Source organism: Glycine max, chromosome 19 (assembly GCF_000004515.6).
Source record: "Glycine max cultivar Williams 82 chromosome 19, Glycine_max_v4.0, whole genome shotgun sequence".
Classification (NCBI taxonomy): Eukaryota; Viridiplantae; Streptophyta; class Magnoliopsida; order Fabales; family Fabaceae; genus Glycine; species Glycine max.
In genome coordinates this window covers 44,814,412-44,840,164 of record NC_038255.2, presented here as the reverse complement: position 1 = coordinate 44,840,164, position 25,753 = coordinate 44,814,412, and the positions used below count along the sequence as shown (strand labels likewise).

Below are 25,753 nucleotides of genomic sequence, written 5' to 3'. Positions count from 1 at the left end.
TGTAAGCTCTATGACAAAATTCAGCCGCATTATTGGTCAACCTGCAATTGTTATTCCTTATTATATTCTTTTTTTTTTTGCTATTTTGGTTCATTGTATTCTGCATCCAAATTATCCTAGTCACTTTCTCTTCAATTTGCCAAAGAGAGTAGCACTCCAAAATTTCCGTATTGTGGTCCAAAAGGAATCAAAACGAAAGGACACATACTTGACATTGACAAAAACTCAGTGCAATGCCACTAAAAAACCCACGAGGGGAGAAAAGATATATAGAATTTGACATTTCGAAAGTTTATGGCCGAAACATCATTGCATTGGAATTCAATATAGATCATATTCTATTGAGAGAAAACCTGATAATGAAATAAAATACTATATGTTAAGGATCGATATATATAACTTTTTTCCTTTTCATTTCCTGCAAAATATATATATATATATTGATATTTCTTAATTAGCTGTTGCAACTTACAACCAGCTAAGTTCAGTTTACCTCCACTAATGATAATCGGTGATAAAGCAGCAATCAAAAGTCAAAACTAATGGTTTGTGACATATGGCAAAAAACCTTGTTTTGCAATTTAGATAATTGCAAATGAACGTTAACCCACTTATTAGTACGTTATTTTTTTTATAGAAACCTATTAGAAAATTACTCCTTCCATTTTTTAAGACTTTTTAATATCAATATTAAATAAATTAAGAGTTATAGCTAATATTCTTATTTATATATTTTTTAATTTATATTTTTTCAATTAATATATATTTTTATTTATCAATTATATATAGTTATTATCGGTGCATTAAAATATACAAAACATCTGAAATTATAAATGTTTGAGAATAAATAAAAAAAAGGTTCATATAGGGACTCTTTTACGTTTAGACATTTAATAATTTAATATATAATTTTATAATAAGTATGTAAAATAATTCAGAGTTAAAAGATAAGAATATAATTAAAAATAAATATTCATATTATCATTAAATTTTTAAATAACAGATAAAATAGATTTTTTTTTTCTAAAACATCAACTTAAAAAAAGAAGAAGAAATAACTAATAATTAAGGAAGCAGCAACCCAAACAAATTCTATGACAACAAGTCTAATTTAAGACCCGTTCTAAGGTGAAGCAGTGTCATAGGTGATACGGGAGAGGAGGTGTTAGTGTACCCAGATTTATTAATTTATTTAATTGAACAAAAAATTAAAACGAAATTACATTTTAAGCTCCCATTTAAAATTCATAAAACATTTACTAAACCTCCCACATGAGACACATGCACTGCTTCTTCGTTCTTACTTTTTGTTGATCAAACCCCCACCTAAAAGGTGTCGTCGATGACTACCATAGATTCCGGTGTAAAGATTGTTACTGACAGAGGAGGCGGCGACGGTCACGTCGAATTTAGATCGGAGATGGGAGATGCAACCACACTTTATTTTTTAATATAAAATATATTCAATACTTCTTTATATTTAAAAATATATAAAAACTATTCGATCTCAATCGTTAAATTATTTTATTATATATCTGATGGTGTTCAATTAATTATTCATCCATGAACCGTTTTCAAAATTAATATTAATTTGATGGTTCACCGGCGAACCACATGACCCATGGGTTCATGGTAGAAAGCCCTAATTTAAAGGGGAAAAAGAAAAGACCAATTTATCATTGACCGATGAACTGCTCCACTAAAATAAAAGGAAAATTAAGAATTCGTGCCACAAGAAACCCAAAAAGAGTAACCACCCGTGATTTGTGTCAAGTTTGTAGTTTTTTCTACCTATTTTAATTTAACATTTACCCAACAGTTGATAAACAAGTAGATTCGTATTCTTTCGTACTGAGTATGTTCATACGATATATCATCACTCAAAATAAAAATTTGAACTCAAAACCCAAAAATATCTAAGACATTGTTCTGCACTGCACCGACCATGTTTTTTCTATTTTTTTTAACCTCACCATTTCAAAACGACACCGAAAAGGACAAAAAGGCAACCACATTCTATTTTATTAGAACCAGAGCAAATACCTTATCTACTGTAAGTGGCACTAGATGAAATATACCACTATTTTTTTTTTTTTTGTCAAGTATGCCTTGAAGCTTGTTCCTCACGGAGTCTATATACGATACTGACAAATGGGAATAACAACAATCAAAATCTTAAAATATCAGTTTATGACATGTGAAGAATTTTTACGGCATAGCAACAAATGGGGTTTTTTCATGATTTTAACATGCTAAGACAAAACAATTTTAAAAAAGAGATTATCATTAACAGATATTTTAATTAACACCAAAAGATGAGAATCAGGGATACTGATCAATTATCATCAAGCTATGTCTATGTCAATAACTGGAACTTGTCCTTAGAAAAATGCAGCGGCAAAGAATGGTCAAAGGCCGTTGAACATGTTCCTACAAACCAATGAACCATTTAGACAGAATCAGGGTTTGCCATCTGTGGATGTGACATAGTGCTCTCTTTGATATCCATGTAGGTAACATCTGGTGAAGTCTAAGTTGAATTAACATATTAATTAGAATTAAAATATCACTATAGGGGACAACTTGCTATTAGAAGCTGTATCTTAGGAAAATGACATAATAAAAAATGAAGATAGGTAAGGGATTCTATTAGGATAGGACTCCAACTGTAAGAACTGGCCTTAGTACTGCAGCAATTGGAAGGAGAACTGAAAAGACCTTCAAAAGGGATGAGATTAGGGGCTTTTTGTTCTACCGTAATGGGATTAACTACGACTTTACCCTCGAATTAGTATGTTGTTGTTACTATTCCCCTTCTTCCTTTGTTGCTGGCATAGACAATGGGAAGGTTAACTTGGTGATTGAGTTCCGAATTCCCTTCCTCTGCTCTGGCGAGTGACTCTTCCGGAAAAATCTTCCTTAAGCTTCCCTTCCATTCTAGGGAAAACCACTGCTGGGAAAGCGTAATCTAATCACTGCCTGAAAGAGTCCGGAACAACGAGCAGTTGGGCACAATAAAAGCACAACACTGAGGAAACCAACCAATTGAGAGCATGTATGGAAATCAATTATAAATTACTTTTGAAACAAAAGTAATTTTGTCAAAAATAAAAACTCTTACTTTTATGTTCATTTTATTTTTACATTGAAACACAACACACAGACTGTAGTATTTCGAACTGTAAACCAATCATGCACTCAAGGGTTATAGCTGACCAAATTTATATGCTAAAAATGGCAGCAAAGTAGCTTGGCCATAAAGAGCCTTTCATTCCATAAATCCACAGACAACCTCGTGTCAACCTGTTTGAATTCCTTTAAACGTGTCACTGCTTCCACACTGTCAGATTGTAATGATGCTTTTCATTTTCAAGTAGGATGCAACCAATAAAAAGTTTATATATAGTATGAAAGAACTGAATATTAACATTTTACAATAATTCATTTTCGTTCATAAAATACTCTAAATAATCTGCCTGCCTTTCTCCTTTTTTTTTCCTGTACTTGCTAGTTGTTACTGCCCTTCTTTCTACACTAGGTTAAAATTGCAAAAGCTCTCAAAAATATAGCGTGGCAAAGATCACCATCTGCACAATATAACATTTCATAATTACAAGTTACATATCATAACTACATGATAACCATGTTATCTGTACACGAGCACAGGTTCATCCAAGATGAACAATGCCACCAGCCATGGATCACTCCCAACCCATCAACATCTTCCAAACTCCTTTCTCAATCTTGTTCCTTGGAACAGATAAACCATCCCCTTCATCAAGCAAGATTCTATAAACTTCCCACTCGCGATCTCCAACCACATGTCTTCCAACTTCAGCCTGTTGAAACAAAAAAAAATGACATGCTGCAAATGATCATTCTCAGTATCTCTGCTTCATTCTGCCCCTATCTAATTTTGTGAACATAATTCTAGAAATTGGGAGAAGGAAACAGTGTGAAAATTCATATTGAGCTAGTCTCCCAGGGGAGAATATGACCACTGAAAAATTAAGTGTGAAAATAAACAGTAGGAAGTAACATAGTGATCAGATCAGTAAGTACCGAAAATATGCAAGGGCCAAGCATTTTGAGAGCATGAGTAATATCATAAAAAACAAGAGGTCGTCCTTTGCCTGATAACTCCACAGGGTTTGCAACCAGCAGCTCTGTATCAGGACCCCTGCTTACAACAGTTACTCTGAGCGGACGAAGTAGTTCCATCCTAAGGCGTGATGACAAAGACTTCTGCTTGCTGGGGTTAACTATCTTTTTCCCATCTGCTTGCATAATGAACAAGTCAAGCTCGCATTTTCCTCTGGGTTTTGTTGAGAATCTCCCATAAGAAATCTGTTTAAATGACAAATTAGGTCTAGTTGTAGGATACTTGATAAGATGACCAAGAAAAGTGGAAAGAATGCGATTGTTTTGAGTAACTTGGCATAACAAAGAGAACTGCCCATGTTGAAAGGAATATGAAATTTCACAACACAGTATTCACAAACAAAAAACTTCACATATAATATGCAATAGAAGTGTATAGGCTTATCAATTCTTTCTGCTGACAACACTATCCAATTCATAGCAGTTTAAAAGCATGATTAAAAAATATTGTAGTATTCAGCTCTTGAATTACTATACCTGAATATTGTAGTCCTTCAGAGTTCTCATGATGTCATAAAGAAGACCTTTGTGATCTTGACATATAATTTGGACAAGCGTGTGAGCAGGACTCAGTGAATTGTCCATCGTAATAGAAACAGAATCTGATGTGGAAGTTCCACTTTGTATTGAACCAGGTAATTCCAAATCAAACATATCTTCTGTCATGGCACTTGGAAGGAATGAAGATGCTTGAGAACAAGCAGCAATTTCTGGGCCAACCAATTCAATGTCAATGGTAATTAAGGGATCCCCCAAAATAGCTGACAACTGTTCAATTGTGTCATCCCTTCTCTTCTTTGTATGTAGAAGTTCCCTGATCATATGTATACAAGATTAAGCAATAAGTTAGTTAGTATAGTAAACACATGAAATTGTAATCAAGTGCACAGTATACATCAGAAAATTAACCTCCACTCTCATAAAAATGTATTTCAACATCATCTAATGAAAGATTATTGCTTCAGAAAAAACATTAGTAACACATTTCCTTGAGCTAACCAAAAAAGATATTATTAGAACAGGATAAATCTAGCTACCTTAATAGTCTCTTTCAAGTTTCTTTTCTAATTATATTTAAGAGAACACTTGGCAATCCAACTCACCAAATCCACTGCCTTAGTAAATAAAAAAAGAAATTTCAAAGCAAATGAACTAGCAATAAAAGAGTACCGAATTACAACACAAGCATGTTCCAAAAATTGAATGGATAGAAATGTACAACCTGGTATCCGTGATGAAAAACAGATCCACCACTTTGCCATCAGGTGTAGTAGACACCTTCACTTTGTGTATGATGAGCTCTAGCTCACTAAGAACCTCTGTAACATCTGTCCCAAATCCCAATAATAAAAGCATTCAGCTATTTTGTCAACTCATGAATAACACACAATAAGGCTTCCATCATATAATTTGTAATATATCTAGAAAAAATGGCAAAATCCAAGGCAGGCAAAGAATCCAATTGGCTTTTTTTTTTTTTGATGGGGAATTGTTAGTTTGTTAGTTTTGTTAGACATGTCAGTTTGGGGGCCCCAATTGGAAAGTGTTTTAGACTATTGTAAAACCATCAGTTCATTTTTTTTCCTTTTAACATGATTTTCTTAAGCAACAAACAGAACCTTAAGGCCCGTTTACCAGTTCAACATTTGGGAAAACAAGGGCTGAGTAACACAACACCAAGATAGATGGAAAGCAATAAAAATGAAAAGTAACAGCATATCAGAGAGGTAGAAAGTAGAAACCCCAAATCTCTAACTGAAAGTTCAAGACAACAAACAAGTACCATGTAAAAGGCCTTTACGATCGTGGCAACAAAATTTCAAAAGGAATACATCAGGGGGTTTAGGAGGCTGCAATTCAGAACGGTAATAGGAGATTCCAGAAGCAGAAGAACAAGAAGGGCACGCCTCAATTAGCCTCTTCTTCAGCAAACTCCACCTCGCCCTTTGCTTCCCCACCACCCAGAATACTATGTAGCACCATTTTCCGTCGGTGGACACGTCTTCATTTGCAAACAAAGGAATAAGTCTCACAGACATGATGACAGAAGAAAGTGAAGATAAGTTGGAAGGCTTACTTACCTCCTCGGACAATGCTAAGACCGAAGAAGAGAATGATGCGACACAAATCACAACCTAGACCGGTCTTGTCGGGGCAATTGACGGTTATGACGGTTGCTTTACCTTCTTTCTCTGCCTCTCCGATTATCACTACGTCGTCGTGCAGAATCCCCATAATCCTTCTTCTTTCGTTCTTTCTATGCTACTTGATTCTACTACAGAACTGAAACGAGAGAGAAACAAAACACGGCGCAACGGAATGGAACTTGCCTTGTCACTGTTTCGGTCTTGGTTTTGAGAGCTAGTGCTAATGGAAAATCAAATAAGTGAATTTACATCCATCGCCTTTTCAGTGTGTTCAAATTACACTCCCTCACTAAAAAATCGTTAGTGCGAGTGGCAAGTGATTTCATTATCTTTAAATAAAAATTTCCTGCTTGAGCTTTGGATGAACGAGGTTGGAGGGAGATTCACTAAAGTTATCAATCAAATTAGTTATAATAAAACTAGTGAATATTTTATATTAATAATTTTATAGATACAAAAAAAAAATACGCTTCTCACTTTGTTAAAAAAATGCCGACTAAGAGGCCAAGAGACAAAGACATATTAGTACGGAAATACATGTTAGTACCTTATACTAATACCTCTTGCACGCATAAGAAGAGACAAAGGCATGTTAGTACGCAACAGTTCATTGCCATTATTTCGTGCAATTGGATTCTAACGTAATATTTAGACTTTAAAAAAAGAGGCAGTAAGTGATTGATTTTTTTTTAAGCATACAAGGAAAAAAAAATTACCCAAACATATAACTTCCCTCATTATTTACCAATTATTACATGTTTATTGTTCACATTATAAATTCAGGTTGGGGATTCAAGTTTACATTATATTTTTGAATTTTTTTTTTTTGCAAAACCCATTGAGAATTCGGATTCCTTCAATCTGAATCTTCAACGTGATTTTTAATTTTTTTTAGAAAAATTAATTTTTAAAAATATAAATAAAAAAAATTAATAAAATTAGATAATATTATAATATTTTTTAGTGGTAGGTACTTAAATAAATTACAAGTTTAAGATAGTTGAACATGCTGGATTATTATGTATCATCAATAGAACATCAGATAATATATTTAATCTATTTTAATCAATCATTAATCCTACTATTATGGGAACAAACTCAATAAGATTTGACATTCCTTTTGGATGTAACATCGAGAAACTCAAGGATGTCATCAAGTAAGTTACAACTCTAACGACTTTTCCTTATGAAATTCACGAATCATATGATTAGACAATTATTCTTTCGACAGTTAGATTATGTTAAATATTCTTAAAAAAAATTAATCGAATATGAAATAACAGAAATAAAAAACGATGACGATATGTTGAAGGTGTTAGAAGAATCCACAATATGTTCAATTACCTTAAGTTTATAATTTATCTAAGTACTTATATGGTAACTAAAAAAATATATCATAATATTCTCTAATTTTATTAATTTCCTTTATTTATATTTTTTAAAAAATTTAAAAAAAATAAAAAATCACATTAAGAAGTGGGGTTGGTGGAATCCGAATTCTCAATGGGTTTTGAAAAAAAAAAATAGTGTAAATTTCTATCCCAACCTGAATTTAAACTATGAACAATAAACATCTATGTATTGATAAATAATGGGGGAGTTATATGTTTTGTTATTTTTTTTTCTTGTACGTTTACGAAAAAAAAATCATAAGTGATTTTGTTATGTATTTTTATAATTTTATTAGGAATAAATTGCACTAACTGTCATTAAAAATTTTCTAAAATTACAAATTTTTTCTTGCTTTTTTAACACTTACGACACTCTCCTTTACGTCTAATGTTTTACAAACGAATTAAGGAGTGTCAGTGGTTTAGTTTACTCATTGTAACGAAGAGAGTGTTGGTGTAATATTTTTTAAATAATTAAATAAATTAGTGTAAGGATAAAAGAAGTAAAAAAAATTGTATAATTTCGTGAAATCTCAGGATTAATTAGTATAATTTGCTCTTCTATTCTAATTCAATGCGGCCAAGTATTTTTTTTCACAGGCTACTTGTAATTGTTTAATTAGTTCCATAAAATTTTGCAGAAAACTATCATCATTGACTTTGTTATGCTTATACTTTCTCCGTTTATAGTTATAAGATTTTTTTAACTAATTTATATCTCTTAAAAAAATTAATTAATTTAATTAATTATATTAGATTTGTCAATAATTATAGTATCATTCTAAAATTATTCACTTAATTGTTTCTCACTCATGTTTGAAGAAAAAATAATTAAATAAGATTACGTAAGAAAAAAATAATTAATACATCTAAAATTAGAAAACGATCTTATAAAAAAGAATAAACAAATTTCTATAAAGAATCTTATAATTAAGAATAGAGAAAATAATACACTTCAAAACCAGCAACCCAATTAGGTGTACATGATTTATTTATTTTTAACAGCAATGAAACGAAATGACTCAATTAAAAAAAATCATAGACCTAATTGAAAATTTTGTAACATTATGAGACCCACAAATCAACTTAACCTAAAAAAAAGTATACTTCCTTTATTCACAAATAAGTATTGTCCTAAATTTTTTTACGCAAATTAAGAAAAAGTATTAAATAGGTGAAAAAAGTAATATTTTATAAAACTAACATTATTATTAATATTGCATTAAAAAAACTAAAGTGACATTTAGTATTAATGAGAAAACTAAAGTTATTTTGTCTCTTTATTTTTTAGAAAAAACCAACATTATTATTAGTATTGTATTAAAAAATTAAAGTGACATTTATTTGACTCATATAAAATCTAGCCAAATTATTTTTCCCTCTATTTTTAGAAAAAAAAACGTTTAGAATTTAGAAATTAAGTGTAAGAGCACTTACCCTATGTTTGACAAGAGGGCAAACAAAAATAGAGAGGAAAGAAAACCATATGAAAAGGAAGTGATTTAGTCACACCTTTTAATACAACTATCTTGTTACAACAACTACAAGAAAAATAAAACAGAAAGGAAAACTTGAATTTGTTTTTTTTAATTTCTTTGATTTCCTTCCATTTTTTCCAACCAAACAAATGAAAAGATATTATTATAAGTATTTATTTTTCTTTTAATTTTTCTCCTTCTATTTTCACTCTTTCCAAACAAATCCTTAGACACGAAACCAAACAATCAAGCTGATCTCACTCATTTTTAATCACTTGATCCAGGTTTAGTGATCTATCGGACTCACTGTGACAGTTGATCTAACACAGTAACAGATGTGACAGACCCTTGAAAAAGGCATTAAATCACGTGGGTTTAGAATTTAGAAAGTGGGAGCTGCGAACAATGATGCCCATTTTTTTTGTGTTGGATAAAAAAAAAGGCGCCTATTTGATACATTTAAAAAAAAAAGAATCACTCTTAGGAACAATACAAATAATACATCTTTTTTATCAGGAAAAAAATAATGCATCTTCACAGACAGAGGCGTATGATTTGAAAAGTTGTCTATCTTATATAAAAATAAAAATTTAAAAAAAGTTGTCTATGCATGTCACTCTTAGGATTAATAAATTAAAAGCATCCCACCTAATAATAATAAAAGAAAAGAAAAGGAAAGAAGATGACGTCATGCCTTAACGTTGCTATGACGTCCGTGCATTGCGTTTAGTCCAAAAATTTCAACTTTATTCTTTCATTTAAGGGCTCATTGAAAAAAAAGAATCGTATGAAAATTAAACACTGAACTTATTGAAATTTACTATATAAATTACTTGTAAAATACATGGTTTTTATTTATGAAAAAGGTTGCATTTATAATGTTTCAACACGTTTGATTTTGATTACTATTTGCTTTGGTGATTAGAGCTGTTAAAGTAAGTAAATAGCACTCATTTGAATTGATCTAGTAGGTTGAAATAAAAATTAATTAACTCCATTCAATTCCTATTGACGAGTTAGTTAATAAATAAGTAACTTGACACAATTAATTCAGAAATTAATTAGTTAAAAGGAGAGCAAAAAAAAAAAAAGAACCTTTAAAAATGTAAAACTTTCACTCGTCCGACTCGTGAGTGGAATAATACTTGCCATTGGAGAAAAGCAACAAAGTTCATTGAAATAGAAACTTTAGAAGATCATGCTAGAACATGACAAGGAAGGTGTCATTGGTACCAGATTAATTGTATATGATATGGAGTTGGGGGCTGGTTAGAGTTTGAAAAAAATATTTCATACAAATTACTTAAACCTCTTGTTACTACTCAATGGTTGAATTTTAAATTCAACAAACTTACTATAATGTTAAATTGTAATATAATGATTTTATAAAAAAAATTAATTTTTCTGTATTTTACTAATTTTCTCAAATTTTAACTAATTAAAATCAAAGCTAAAATATTAAAATAAAAAATAGACATGAAAAAGTATGTGATAAACAAGTTTTATTGTTATTAACTTTTTCCTTTAATTTATTAGCAAGAGATATTGGAATCTACAATCTTTCTTTTTTCCTTTATTCCTTCAACTATCAAATCAATATTATAATTCTTGGTCTTAAGTTATAGTCATTTAATTTATTTATTTTTATATCTGGGTATATCTTAAAAAGTTCATTGCTTAATTTTATTTTATAATCATACACAATGTCAAAAGTTATATTTGGTAAGGTATTTAAATTAGTTTTTAATTTTTTACTAGTTAAAAAATTTATTTCACAATTGGTAAACAAGTTTTTTTTAGTATTTTTTTAAATATTAATTTCTAATTTATAACTTCATATTTTTTTATTTTTATCTTCAATATATTTATTCAATTTCTTAGTTATCATTTTAAAATAAATCATGATTTTTATTATTTTTTTATCATTTTATATTTTTTAGTTATTTCAACATTTAATTTTAGCAAACACTTATAATTTAATAAGTTAATTTTACAACTTTCAATTAACTTTCTAATTTTTAGTTAATTTTTCAGTTAATCTTACCAAATATAACCAAACTACAAAATATGAATTAAGTTCAGGTTGTTTGAATCTAAAAAAAAATTAAATGAGTTGAAACTTCATTTTAATCACAAAAGGGGGATATACATAAATTTATCAAAACAAACAAAGAAACGTAAACCTGAAAGTTTAAACAAAATCGATTTTATTAATTTAACAAATATTTTTTGCATTCATAAAAAGTTGAAAGAAAAAATTTAAAAACATATATAAATATTTTAATAAAATATTATAATTAAATTTAAAAACCTACCAATTCAAAATTCAATTTAAGAGAGGAAAGAAATGTTGCGCTCGCCTGCTTTCACATCAGTGTCTTTGAATTGGGTTTCAAGCCTTATGTACTAAAATTCATGAATTATGTGGTGTGTGTAGAAAGAATAAAGATGTTTATTTCCTTTTAAAAAATAAAGATGCTTATAAATATCCTGCTGAACAAACGAACCTACTTTTTTTTTTTTTACAGAAACGACCACACATGCTTATAAATAACTTTTATGAATAAATTCTAAATGCTTAATTAAATGGATTATATATGGGGCATCCAGATGCACCGTAAAATGAATATTCAAAAACAAAATTACAACAAAAGGCTCTAACTTGGAAATAATAGCTAAGTAGGGGATGGATAATTGGATACCTACAACAATTAAGGCAAGTAAAAAAAAATACTTGAAAAAAATTGGACACCTACAATATAAAATAAGTTGTAACATAAGGACCTAGATCTTACCTGAGAAAATTAGTGACATTTAATATCTAATCATATATTGAATATGATTATCTCCACATAAAAATACTTGTGAATAGAAAACAAAAACAAAAAAATGCGATAGTGCTGACCAATAAAAATTGGTTAAAATTAATCTTTTATTGAGACAATTTGATGCTATCAATGTATTTTATGACCATTCAATCAACATCAACTTTTAATATAAATTTAACATGTACTGAAAACCCAGCTTATGGAATCCCTATTTTCCACATGTATGATACAAGCAACAAGTGTCGATACATGAACAATAAAATATGACATTATTGAAGTGGGAAAAAAAGTATACAAACAATTAAGTAATTATTAAGAGTAGATTCCATTATGTACATAAAAAAATAAGAAAAAAGAGTAGATTCTTAGTGTGTGATCTGTGTCGTATCTATTGTGGATAAGTGCACAAACACAAAGTATGCACCCACTTCCCGTTTGGGAGGAAACATGTAAGAAACAGCATGCTTTGTCATCTTCATACTCCCACTCGGCCACTCCGATGATCCACTTGGAATAATTAATTTTAATTCCAAAGGAACTTTGTCTATATTGATCGTATTATTATACTGTATGTAGAGAGAAATTATATTATATAATAAATACATAATAATTTATATAAGTAGGTGAAAATAAGAAAAAGAGACAAAATTTGAATAAAATGAGCAATATGATATAAAAAAAATAAGACGTGGGACAGATAAAATTATAATTTTTCAATAAATTTTAATTAATAATAAACAGTAGTGTACATAAAAAAAATCTGTTGCTAGTATTTTTTATAATAATTAAAAAACATTATATAAATTATATAGTTTTATTATATATATATATATATATATATATATATATATATATATATATATATATATAATTTATTATTTTCTTGTTATAGCAAATTTAATTATATTATACAAAATCTCGTTGAAAAATAGAGAGAGTTGGCTCAAAGCGCGTAGTAATAGTTACACTTTTTAGTTGTGTTTGGAAACAATTTATACTCATGTTGAACAGAAAAAATTTACATTCTAAAGCAAAAATGCTAAAGCAATTATGGTATTGTTTTTGTATTACACCCAGTAAAGCTACACACACAAACAGTGATTCATATACATATAAGCTACACAAACACACACCAAATGGCTACCGCTACTCTTCCTTAATTTGTTTTTGTGTAAAAATTGCATCTCATCTTTAAATTTAAACTATGTGCTACGTTAAAATAATTTTTAGAAAAAACTATATAACATAAAATTTCATCTAATATTTTGTTAATAAAAAAATATATTATACCGTTGTAATTTTAACTATTGAGTTATATGTGCGTGATCATTATATACACATAAAAAAACTTGTGTGGCATTTTGTGTTAAGAAGTTTTTCTCTTGCTCTGTTAAGTTGATTTCAAATCCAATCTATGAGTTGGAAGTTAATTGGAACAACGAGGAAGAAGAAGAAGATATGAGATTCTTGTGGCTGACTATTTCTATCTCCATCCATTTACGGTGCAGTGCTGCGCTTTTCCACAAAGGGAAATAGCAGCATCCTTTAATAAACTTCACCCATATTGACCAAATAAAGTAAAGCACGTTTCAATTATGTGAAGCAAATTCTTTTTGTGAACCTATGAAATATGAACAATTACTTTAGCTTCATACTTCCGTGTTAGATGTATATTCGAGACCCGTATCGTACGTGTAAAGTACTTAAAAGGATAAAAATTATATATGAGCTAAAAACATAGAAATGTTATCTTTGCGGGAAAAAAAGTTGTCCTCTTCATATTTAAGAAAATAAATTAAATTTACATCTACTTGTAAAATACTAGTAATTTCTATTTGTAAACAATAAACAGTGACTTCTGATAATTATAAATTATTAACAATGTCAAAAAACATGTTTTTAGTTTAAATGTGCAGAATTATATAGTTGTCATGCTTTATGAATTTTGTACACGCTTAGATAAAATTTAATTAATCAGTGTTGACTATCTTAAGAATAATTTGTAATTAATTAACAGGATAAAAATTTTACATGTATACAGAAAATAAAAAATTAAACTATATTTATTCCGTAGGTACCGTATCTTATCTTATATATCTTTGAAATACTCCTATTGAGGTATTTGCATATCCATACGCATATAGTATCTATGAAATATGATCAATCATAGCTGAGCCCTGAAATTTCCAAATCTTCTACCATATTTGTGGACTAATGACCTCTAGTGGTTCTTTTTGTCTCCAAGGTATCACCATGTAACGTGCTCTTTACGGTTGCTTCTTCTTACACGTAATTTCAGTCAAATTGTTTAGGTTGACTCACTTTTATAGGAAAAAGCAAGAATATCATTTTTGCAATACATTTTTCTTATATTTTATGCTTCTCGTGCCCTATTATGACATTTCGAGATTTTTAATTTAAAAAATTTGAGTTTAATAAGTATATATTATCAATATAAAAGTTTTCACACAATCTATTAATTAAAAACCATCCTTGATGACTCTTGATAATTATATATTGTCAATAAAAAAATTATTATAAAAATAATAAACTTACTATACATAAAACATGATGACTTATGATTAAATTATAACATAAAATATTTTTATATTGTCAATACATATATTATTTATTCAATTTTTTTATAAAAAAAAATTAAAGAAATAAGAATTTAATTTATAGACATTGTTACCTCTATATATGTGTGCGATACATTTCAATAATTTTTATTTGACTTTCAACGACAATAGTCAGTATATAAATATTGAAGCCGCTGGAGATAATGCAAAACTCTAAGTAATTGAATAATTAAACATACATTAAAGAAAGAAGGGATTTACTCCCTAAAATTTTTTAAAATTTGATTTTTACTCCCCAAAAAAATTATTTGGTTAAGATTTTTTAACTTTTTCATTAAGATTTATAGTCCCTAAATTTTTGTTTGATCTTAAGATTCTTAAAATTTTAGAAATTTTAGTCTTTAGTTCCTAAATAAAAGTTTTAACCTATTATTTTTATTTATTTTAAGAGATTTCAGGATTAAAAATTAAATTTTTAAAAATTTAAAAACTAAAAATCTTAATGAAAAAAAGATAAGAAACCTTCGGCACTTAAATTTTTGTTTCAGAATTAAAAATCAAACTTTGAAAAAGATAAGAAACCTTTATCGGTTAAACTTTTATTTAAAGAATAAAAATTAATTTTTTTAAAAAAATTAAAGATTAAGAATTTAGTTAACTTGAAGAAAGCTCGAACTCGTGTAGAAGGATGTGTAATACAGAATAAATAATTATAATATTGAATTGATGCAGAAAAGATGCATGACACTAAATAAAGAACCAAATATATGACATCTGATTATTTGCGCAGCTCGTAACTTAATATTTGTAGAATCTTAGTATTCCTTGGCAGCTAAGTAAAGCAATCAAGTATAAAAACAGAATTTAATCTTAATTTATTAGTTACGGACTCAATCACTCATAGTATTGTGGCGAGTATCGTAACTGTAAGGTAACCTTATCATTTGACCCTACATTAGTCAATTAGCAGCTGAAAGTGGGACCGTTGAACTTGTATGCACCTATTTTAGGGCTCGAAGAAATGAGTGCGAAGGCCCAACGGACCTCACTTTCATTTCATTTACAGAAAAGAAGTTTTGTTTCGAATTTACGAACTACCATACACAATACAGTGAGTAAGAGAGATTATTTTTCTTTAATTGAAAATAAAATAAAATAAAATTAGACTTATGTTTTTAATTCCTAATAAATAATTAAACTTTTATTTTAGTTTTTAATAATTTTTTTATTTTTTATTTGATAAATTTTTTATTTTATTTTTGGTACTAAAAGTTAAGCGTCAAATAATATTTTTGACCCTTTCTATTCCTAAGCGTCTTATTTAGCAGATCAAATGAGGATATGATGAGATATATTTATAATGACTTTATAGTTTATACAAGAATAGTCTTTCATTTTCAAACCAGAAAAACTTTGGACTACAACCGTTTTGTAAATAACTTACAAACTACCTCAGATCCCATGGATTATGTTTTTATGACAATAAGATTGCTAACAACAAAAATAATAATACAACTTACATATGCAAACCATCCAAATGGAATTTGATTTTGATCATACCCTATATTCTCAAGTTCTATTGCAGAGTAGTTACCCCAGATTAGTCCTGCTTGACATCTATTCCTCCGGGTTTAACAGGTTCTAGTGGATCTGGTACAACATCTGCCTCTATTGGGAAATACCCAAGTCCCACATGACTGCCTCAATCCTTGAAGTGTAGCTTATATATCTGTTGGACAACTTCACTTAATGCCAATTGGTTTTGAGATAAAATCTAACAGCCTCGACCTGCTAGTTTGTACAATTAATATTTCATGGCAGTTTCAAGCATTAAACCATTAACATGTGTTTGTAGGCATGCACTAATGCACATGCGCTAACATAAGCATTACACATCACATTCATGATGCAAACACCCGAAATGGAGGACTGAAAGATCAGCAACTCTAACTGATTGCAAATGCAGGAAATGCAGAATAAAAAGATCTCCTGATAAAGCTAGACATTGTTCAGACAAACAACAAAAGGCATACTGCTGATACGGATTCCTTCTCTCTAGAGAGATAAGTAACATGAGCTTTTGTTAGTTAAACCAGATATTTATATCTCCTAACAAATATTGCAAGGAACATATTCTCCTCCCACGAGAAATTATCTTACGATCACACAACCACTCTCCAAGAATAGCATATCAGCCTATCAGATAACATATAACAAGGTCTCAAGAAAGATTGTGATTAAGAGTTTTATAAACAAGGTTCTTAATAGACAGGGTGTCAGTTCTAGATGGAGAAGGTGCATTTCTGCATGCCTCTTAAATGCTACTTTCCCAATGGTTGTCACAGAGCATCCAAACCTTACTTATATTAGTACCTGATTTTCTAAGTTGGTTGTTTCAAATTTGAGGGCTGTGGATAGTAATCTCTATAAGGGTGTCAAAGTTGGTTAGTAGGTCATGGTCTAACTTTAAGTTTGTTAATGATACAATTCTGCTTCTAAATGAGTATATGATACCCTTGTGAGTTTTCTTATTCTTATGTTCTTTGAGTTTGAGGTCATCTCCGGTTAACTGGATTGAAGGCTAACTTGGGGTCTGTGGCTAAGAATGTGGATAATCAAGTTATTTCTTCCAATGTGCTTTGGCTGGTTGTTCAGTTTTCAGCATCATATTTGTTACTTGGGAATTCCTTTTGGTGGTAATGCTTCTTAGAACTGATTCTTTTTGGGACACCAAATCTCTGAGCTAGTGCTTGGATAGTTTAGAAGGACGCTTTTTACTCAATGGATGTTTACATCACCTTAATCCAAGCATGCTTGGCTAGTATTCACCTTTACTATTCCCAAATTTTATAAACCAGATGGGAGTAGCCCAAAGAACTCAGAATATTGTGATTAACTTTGGTCACGACTCACAAATGAGCAAACAGAAGATATCATGTTGTTATCTGGGAGGTTTAGTGTAGGCCTAAGCATGGTAACCGAAAACATTGATTCAAGCGATGATAATGATTTCCCAATGAAGCCCCAAAAACTAAGGAAAAAAAAGTTACTTGAAAAAAGGATCACAATCCCAGATATTCATTTTAATAATGCAGGAGTTCACAAATGAAGCTGAAATACAGGTAATAGTTGCTTACAAAAGTTAAAACAAAAATTCATAATGAACTTAAGAAACAGCATAAACAAAATGCAAAATAAGTTTTTATATGGCCCATGCAGGTCTCGAACCTGCGACCTTCGCGTTATTAGCACGACGCTCTAACCAACTGAGCTAATAGGCCATATTTGAATGTTATTTTCACTTTATATTATTTAACAATTCTTTTAGATATGATACACATTATATTTTATGTTATTTATCTCTTCCATCATATCATTTTATTTAGTTGTACAATTTTTGTACAAATATTATTTGTCTAAATTCATTTCCTGTATGCATTCCTTTTCACCATCGAATTAATTTTTTATAGTTGATAATAAAGAAGTGTAAATAACTGAATTACCATTTAAAAAACAGAATTTATTCCGGGTATTTAAGAAGAATTTAATGTTTTGAAATATTAGACTTTTTGGGTCTTATTACGGTTTTCGAACCAAAAGCAAACATCTTCAAATTGATATTCCTGCTGCAACATCTCTTAATATATGACGATACTGACTCTTGGAATCTGTTTTACAGCTTGTTTAGGTCGCTTGGATTGTCAATGTGTATGTATTAGCATTAGAGACCTAGAGAAACACAAGAATTTCATAAAAACCTCCAAAATAGCATAAGACATAGGACCAACATAGGGAGGGTGTTGAGGATTTTGATGACTAAGATAAAGCGCATGTTTGTATCCCCGTTGTTACTTCGGTAGCATTCATTCCAATGCAATTTTAAAGCACAAGAAATGAGTTAAATGCTTTTGCAAATGTAGTTTCGAGGCTAAAGAACAGTAACTCATTCGTAACAAAAGTAATTAAGGATTGTATGCAGCTTTGAGGATTTTTTTGGCTGTCACATGGAACACAAGCAAAATTTCATAGCACATCAAAGGCTAAAAATGTTGCACCATGACGCCACAACCTTGAGATTCGCCGATATGGCTGATGAGCACATCCATTTTCATTTTAGCAAAAACTTGTTACAGACCATTTTAATTGAGTTTTTCGAAACTCTCCAAATTCCAAAAATGCTAGTCTTCCGTAGGACTAGCCCATGAAACTTGTCAAAGCAGAATCCCTCAATCATAAATCATTGGTCAAATTATGTTATATAATACATTAGGGATGTTCAGAAAGAAAAAGGGTAACTTGGTAATTCTTGGCAGTCTCCATCGAAGGATTTCTTACATTATTATGTGATAGACAAAAACAGAAACATGGTATTCAGTTTACTTAAGTTTACAATGATATATTATAGGCTTTTACCTAGATATAATGATGCAACATAGTGGTCATCCTACTGTTTTTGACATTTTGTATACAAATGCGTGCACATATCACACGAAAGATGATATGCCTCCATAATTCCATCCAACCACAAATACGTCTTTGATTAAGGAGACAACTCTCCTTTGCAAGGAATATTGGTGCAGCGGCAAACGGGTCTACCAGAAGCTTCCCACCCATTGAAGCCACGTTCCAAGACCATAATGTTCTTTATCCCAGTATCTTCCTTGTTCTCCTCAAGATAATTGACAAGCCTCCTAGCACAAGTTGGGCCACGAACCTACAAAATAGTTTATGCTACTTTCAGTTTAGAGAGACATTCTGGTATCATACAAAAAGCATATAGGAAGATACATGTCCCATTACAAAAAGTTTATCAAATGTCATAATCAGTAGAATCTTGTTTCTGACATGTCAAGTTGAATTTTTAGGTTTTTAAGATATAACTAAAAAGCTATATTATAAAAAAAGGTAAAGTCAAGCATATCCATTATATCTTGGAATCAGCTCAAATGCAGAATTTGCATTGCAAGTTATATCAATTGTGTCAGGCATTGACATCACTATGCACATTCTGAAAAGGCACTAGCAATGGGAAGTCAAAAAATAATCTAAGTATCAGCATATGCATATAAGAAGCCGAACAATCCATCATATAGAATTTGAAATTCTAAATGATAAGATCATCCTAGGAAAATGAATCAGATACAGAATAATGAGAATATAGAATGCCACACTTTGCCATAGCCAATGAAAGATGGTAAAAACAGTCAAAAGAAAATATCAATAAAATTTGGTTAATTAGTTTTCTTTCCCAAGAAAGGAGCCCTTTTCCTTTCAAACCACTGCAGGTCTTTCATTTCAAACTGTTGGCTTTCCTCAGTATCAGATTTCTTTTAGTCAACTCCCTTCCATATTTTGAAACACTTCTTTTGCAACAAACTACTCTGTTAGGAACCAACCGTCAAAAAGAAAAGAACAGAAGATTGACACAAACCCAAAGAATTGAAAGAAGGGAGAAGAGAGTATCATTCACTATCACATATGAACAACTCTTACAAAGAACCAGAGCCCAGGCTCCTTCAGAGATTGTCTCTCTGCCTTACAACAATCACAACAATTTTTCTCCCCCTCTTCTGTTTATAGCTTCTTTATTTATTTGGTATTTTGGTCAGTTAGCCCTTGACAATTCCCACTGACTACTAACTACTTCCAGCTCATCATAACTGACTAGCTAACTCCCACCCAACCAACTAACTCTAATGTTTATTCTTTCTCTTCAAATACACTTTCCATATTATCAACCCATCCTTTCCTATAACTAACTCACTCTCTCTCTCTCCCTCTCTCCCTCTCTGGGTGTGTGTGTGTTTGACAACAACAAATAAGAAATTTCAGTAATAAGCTAATGATCGCAAAGCCAACTAAAATAAAAGCTGACATTTAAGGACACAACAGACCTGCCACAGAAAATTACAAAACGAAGAACGCCTCTCACTAAAAGGAGATGCTCACAACTGAAAATCATATAGTTCTGATTTGTGCCTAGAGAAGCAGTGAAAAGCAGGGTAAAACAGTGCCATATGATAAGGAGGGCTATATTTCAATCCCTCCTATTTCTCACTAACAAAAAGTTTTCCTCATATCATGACTGTCAAAACATCTTGGTTGAATTGGTAACTTGTAAGATTTGGCTAATTTATGTCAGATGAAATTTTTTTAGCCCATGATGCATGCAATGAGATATGACAGTCGTCACCAACCAACTTCCCCAAAAGTTTAACATGTTAGACAGAGGAACATAAATGGTTTTATATCTCTAAGACACTCCTGGTACAAGATCCCTTTGGCCTGAGGCATCACAATGAACAACCCTACCAATCTTGTGCGAAAATTCAATTTTAATTACTAGAACTGGGGCAACAATTACCAAACTCCAATGCTAAATCAAAAACAAAATCAGATTCCTCAACGAACACATGGATCGGGATTGAATCACAGGAATTGGAATAACACAAATCGAAGTGGCAGAAAACATGTAAAATAAATAATTGAAAAAGGGGTGAGTGACCTGACTTAGAGCGCAGTGGAAGACGAGAGTGTCTTTGCCTTTAACTGCCTGAATGAGATTTGAGATGTTATCGGAGAAAGTGTCGCTTGCGTAATGAAGAGACCCCGATATGTGTCCGTCGTAGCTCCTCTCATCGTCCCTTACATCGACGACGGCGATGCTTGGATGGCGTCTGAGAGAGAGAAGCTGCGACCCCGTTATGTACGATATACTGCGAGCCATTATCTCATACCTCCTCTCCACTCTTCTCGTTTCTAATTTAATAACTCTATTTTGGGGGAGCAGGTCCACCAACTCTAAATTTTCCTAAGTTTTTTTTTTTTTTTCTTTTTACCCTAGTTTAATCGCTTAATGTATGATTATAATCTAACAATAAATATTGATCGTAATATTTTAAAAGAAAATAAGGTTATGTATTTACGGTATAAAATAATTTTAGATGAATAAACCATCACAACAAACCATTATACATCAATGAATTATAAGTTTATTAACTAATTATCTCTTTAAAAAATTATATAAATAGTGATTTATGAATTTAATGTATAGTGATTAAATTTATATTTTAAACTTTTTAATTCACATTAGTCACGTGCCCACATCCTTAGATTTTTCTTTTTCCACTTTGACCCGCTTTGTAAATAAAAAATAAATTAATTAGGGGACATTTGTTTAAAAAAATATCTTGTATATTTGAAAATGTGAAGGTGCAAATGTTTATTTTTCATGTTTGGACGGATATTATTCAAAAATATTTATTTTATATCTTTTTTTTATATCAAATTTTAGGATATTTTTTATTCTCATGAAAATTTTATTCACATGTCTATATAATTTTATTCCAATGTTAATGGGTGAGAAAGTTACATTGCCTTCAAAATGTGAGAAATTATTTTCTAACAACATGACTTCCAATTTTTATTTTTCATTTATTATTTTAAAACTTTAAAAACATTCTTATAAATGTTAAAAGTTAACCTAACACACTTTATATACGCTATAAATCACATTTTCAAATATGATATTTCCAGAAAAGAAATGTGATGTTCGAGATCGTAAGATTATTACATGAAATAAACACTCATCAAATTAGTTTTGTTCAGTTTAACTCACTTTCTAAATCAAGAATGAACCATTCAAAGTTTAAATATTATTTTTTTCTCTTAAACAATTTATAAAATATCAATAAGTCGTTAATTCAAATGGTACAAGACTCAATTTCCTTAAACAAAATCATGAATTTGAGTATTATGAATGTAAAAAAAGTGATTGAAATGAGAGAATTTCACTAAACCCACATAATTAGGTCTTCAAAAAGATATTAGTCTTAGGTGAATTCAATCGATATTTTATACCAATAATATAAAAAAAAATAATGAAAATATATAAATCATTTTTGAAGTATTGAACATTCAGTAGTTTAGATTTTGAGTTGATGTATTTTATGAATATTAAGAGATTATTTTGAAAAACGATCAAAAAATAAATTAATTTGAAAGATTTTTTAATATTTTAGAATAACATGTTTCTTATATTTAAAAAATTAGTTATATTTTAGTTTTATTTGAGTGTCGTGTGAGAATTAAAAACCATGAAAATTCATAGTAAATTTTAAAATCAAAGAGTAAGTTATTGAGATTTATTAAGGCACAAAGGTGTCCCCACTAAGATTTTTTATTGTGTTGGAATCCATTGAATGGTTGTAGATGAATTATGCAATTTGTGTGAAACAAGTGAGTGTTTGGTCATGTGAAAGACAAAAAGAATGAAAATAAATTGAGAAGAAACATCTGAATAAAAATAAAGAAAAAATTGTAAGACTCATACATAATTTTAAAATTTTATTTTCCTTTCTTTCATATTTCTTCACAACCAAACACAAGCTAAACTTGTTTTTGTAAAATCTTACTAGTATCAACATGTATAGGAATTTACACCACACATGGAATGGAAGATGCATCTCTTAATTGTCATATAAATAAAATAATTAATAAAAATACAGTTGTAATACATAACAAAATCGAGAGTAAACCTATTGCACCATGAATTTGAATCAGGTCGAGTGAATAAAAAAAAATCAAAATCACGATTGGCTTGAAAATTGAGTCCAACCCACCAATGACTCGATCTTGAAGTGGGTCAGGTCGACCCACCTAAAAAAATTATTATTATTTTTGTGTGAGCTATTATTTTGTGATTTTAAATATTTTTTCATTGAATTATTTGTTGACTTGTTACATTTATAATGATTGTCTCACATGTGTGATTATAAAATTATTTTGCTTGTTAAACTTGTAATGATTTATTTTTTTAGTTTTTAGAAAATTGATTTATTTGGAATTGGAATTGCCAAAACAATGAGAATTTTATGAGCAAGATGTAACTATTATTGTATTTCATTCTATTGAATTTTATTTTTCTTTAAAAAATGATTTGTTTAAAAAATTTATGTGAGTCAACTTGTTTAACCTATCAAACTATGGTGGGTCGATCTAGGTTAACTTTTTTAGGACTCACCAAGATGTGAGTCGGCTTGTTTATAAGGTAGGTCAAGTCTAACAACTCAAATCGATTTATTTTGAGCATTCTAAATACGAAGAAAAAGTAACAATAATGAAAAAATTTAAAATATTTCAAATAATTGCAGATAAATTAAATACTAAAATTTTAAAATATTTTTTCCAGCCTATTAATTTAGTGATATATCCTACTATTAAAATATTATTTTTTTAATGTAAAAATAATAAGGGTATGCTTAGATTTTAAGTAGAAGAGTTGAAAAAGTATGTTTGTGAGTAAAATTAGTTTGAAATTATGTTTAATTACCCCTCCAAACTATATTTGAAAATAAATCTTTGCATTAAAATTCAATTTTAGAGATACACAAAATTTAAGATACTATTAAAAATTTTAATTATGTGTGCACAAAATAGTCAATATTACTTACATTTTGGACGCATAAAATTGACTATTATTTTCTTTCTGAAACAAGAACTTTATATAATATTTTAGATTATAGTATCCTAATCTCAGAGCATTTAGTCTTATTTTATTGCCTTTTATTCCAATCAAATATATTTTTAAATTTTAATTTCAAAATTATTTTGACTTGATAAGTAGCTTAACAGTACGTCGCCCCTTCTGGTGTGGTTTTAATGGTTTGGGGGCGCTGTGTTGACCTCACTTTGTGGCTCTCTTCTCCTGTAATGGCGAATTCGGTAGAAGTATTCTTCAACCAATTTCCACTATTCCACTACGTTTCCGATAGTGAAGAGGAAGAAGAATATGGAACCCAACCAATTTGAAACCTACGTCCTCGCTGTGCCAAGAACAAGAAGCAACCTTTCATCATCTAACAACCAAGAAGTAATAGTTATCCCCGACGTCGAATCGCAGAATCGCGTACAAGAGGACGGATCAAACAAACGCCGCAGAACCGAAGAAGAAGGCGAGGCGGCGGCGGCTTCTCATTCCAAAGACATTAATGAGCCTCTCGTTTGCCCTATTTGCATGGACATTTGGACCAGTAGGCGGAGAACATCACATCTGGTGCAATCCCAATCTCCTTTACTTACCCTAATTTACATTCTCTCTCCCTGTGTTTTAATTGGATATGTTATGTTATTGTAAAATTGTTGTTTAGTAGTATATGTGAACAATGTTGTGATTTATTTGAATTTTTTTGGGGGGTGAATGGGTTCAGTTGTCTCCCTTGTGGACACATATATGACATGTCTAGCATACAAAAATGGCTTCAGCACCGCAGAAATTCCAATAAGGTAAATGTATATATTGTTGTGGTTGTGCTTTGTTTAATTTCTGAAATTTTTATGTTCCCAAAAAAGAATGGCACTGACGTTTATTTTTTATATATCAAATTAAACCTTTAACAGAATAATTTGCCTTATTACACTTTTTTTTGGCTGTTGGCAGATAATTCAGTCACTTGAGGCCAAAAGTACTGCTCTTGAAAGTAAGGTATTGAGGTTATCTTTTCTTCCTGGCTTTGTGTGGGCTTTTTGATTAATTATTATCATTGTTAACTTTATTTGAAATTAAATATGTTGTTAGGACAATGATTGGCGCAAGAAAGAAGCCGAATGGCACAAGAGAGAAGCTTCATTGCATCTTCAAGTTGAGAAGCTTACACAGGTGCGTACCTCTAATGCATTATGGATATTATATACAAACCGTTTGTTGGTACAACAATGTGGTGGCTAATTAAGCTTGACATTGTTGGCCATGCAGGAGCCACGACGCTGGAATTCCTTCATTGAGCATTGATGCATTTAATGAGACACTGGGTAGAGCTGAGCATATGAGTTTTGATCAGAGGATTGCTATGATGAAGAAACTATCAGTGGCCTTCTGCCGTGTTTGGAGTGGAGTAGTTTCGATGAAACTAAAAAAGATGTTGGAGCAACTATCATTGGAGTAGCTAGGGCGCCTTCATATTCACCCTATCAGCATGATACATCTGTATATATAAACGTACGATTCTTAGTGTCGATATTGTGGATGCCACAAATTAGTTTACACCAAATTGGTTTGTGCATTTAAAGTTGATTTTTTGTTAGTTAGTGTCGACCAACTGGATTGTCTGGGCACATTATCCAGTGTAATCTTTTTGTTGTTTGTTTAATTGTTTTACGATATAGTTTAAG

General features: G+C 30.3%; 3 protein-coding genes and 1 non-coding gene across 4 annotated transcripts; 1 reads left to right on the top strand and 3 right to left on the bottom strand.

The window, feature by feature from the left end:
• Positions 1-3,408: 3,408 nt before the first annotated feature.
• Positions 3,409-6,749, bottom strand: LOC100818216 (ACT domain-containing protein ACR10). Its single transcript, XM_003554348.5, has 6 exons — positions 6,243-6,749; positions 5,945-6,163; positions 5,384-5,489; positions 4,639-4,975; positions 4,063-4,347; positions 3,409-3,839 (listed from the first exon to the last, which is right to left on the bottom strand). The coding sequence occupies exons 1-6, from the start codon at positions 6,394-6,396 to the stop codon at positions 3,702-3,704; spliced, it is 1,239 nt and encodes a 412-aa protein (XP_003554396.1). The 5' UTR covers positions 6,397-6,749; the 3' UTR covers positions 3,409-3,701.
• An 11,042-nt stretch (positions 6,750-17,791) lies between these two features.
• Positions 17,792-17,865, bottom strand: TRNAI-AAU (transfer RNA isoleucine (anticodon AAU)). Its single transcript has one exon. It is a non-coding gene; the product is annotated as a tRNA-Ile (tRNA).
• A 1,027-nt stretch (positions 17,866-18,892) lies between these two features.
• On the bottom strand, positions 18,893-21,319 carry LOC100305790 (uncharacterized). Its single transcript, NM_001249788.2, is given in 2 exon segments — positions 18,893-19,298; positions 21,090-21,319. Coding segments are annotated over 2 exon segments (396 nt in total). The 5' UTR covers positions 21,312-21,319; the 3' UTR covers positions 18,893-19,124.
• Positions 21,320-24,238: 2,919 nt separating this feature from the next.
• LOC102664707 (uncharacterized) lies at positions 24,239-25,753 on the top strand. The gene is made up of 5 exons (XM_006604522.4): positions 24,239-24,638; positions 24,793-24,868; positions 25,023-25,067; positions 25,161-25,241; positions 25,338-25,753. The coding sequence occupies exons 1-5, from the start codon at positions 24,574-24,576 to the stop codon at positions 25,371-25,373; spliced, it is 303 nt and encodes a 100-aa protein (XP_006604585.1). The 5' UTR covers positions 24,239-24,573; the 3' UTR covers positions 25,374-25,753.

What these genes read in the sequence shown, in the direction of transcription:
- LOC102664707 (XM_006604522.4), top strand. Translation starts at nt 24,574, where the DNA reads ATGAGCCTCTCGTTTGCCCTATTTGCATGGACATTTGGACCAGTAGGC. An exon ending in GGCGGAGAACATCACATCTG is followed by an intron (nt 24,639 to 24,792) that starts GTGCAATCCCAA and finishes GAATGGGTTCAG; the next exon opens with TTGTCTCCCTTGTGGACACA. An exon ending in ACCGCAGAAATTCCAATAAG is followed by an intron (nt 24,869 to 25,022) that starts GTAAATGTATAT and finishes GGCTGTTGGCAG; the next exon opens with ATAATTCAGTCACTTGAGGC.
- LOC100818216 (XM_003554348.5), bottom strand. Translation starts at nt 6,396, where the DNA reads ATGGGGATTCTGCACGACGACGTAGTGATAATCGGAGAGGCAGAGAAA. An exon ending in TCGTAAAGGCCTTTTACATG is followed by an intron (nt 5,490 to 5,944) that starts GTACTTGTTTGT and finishes GATTTGGGACAG; the next exon opens with ATGTTACAGAGGTTCTTAGT. An exon ending in TTGGCCCTTGCATATTTTCG is followed by an intron (nt 3,840 to 4,062) that starts GTACTTACTGAT and finishes TTGTTTCAACAG; the next exon opens with GCTGAAGTTGGAAGACATGT.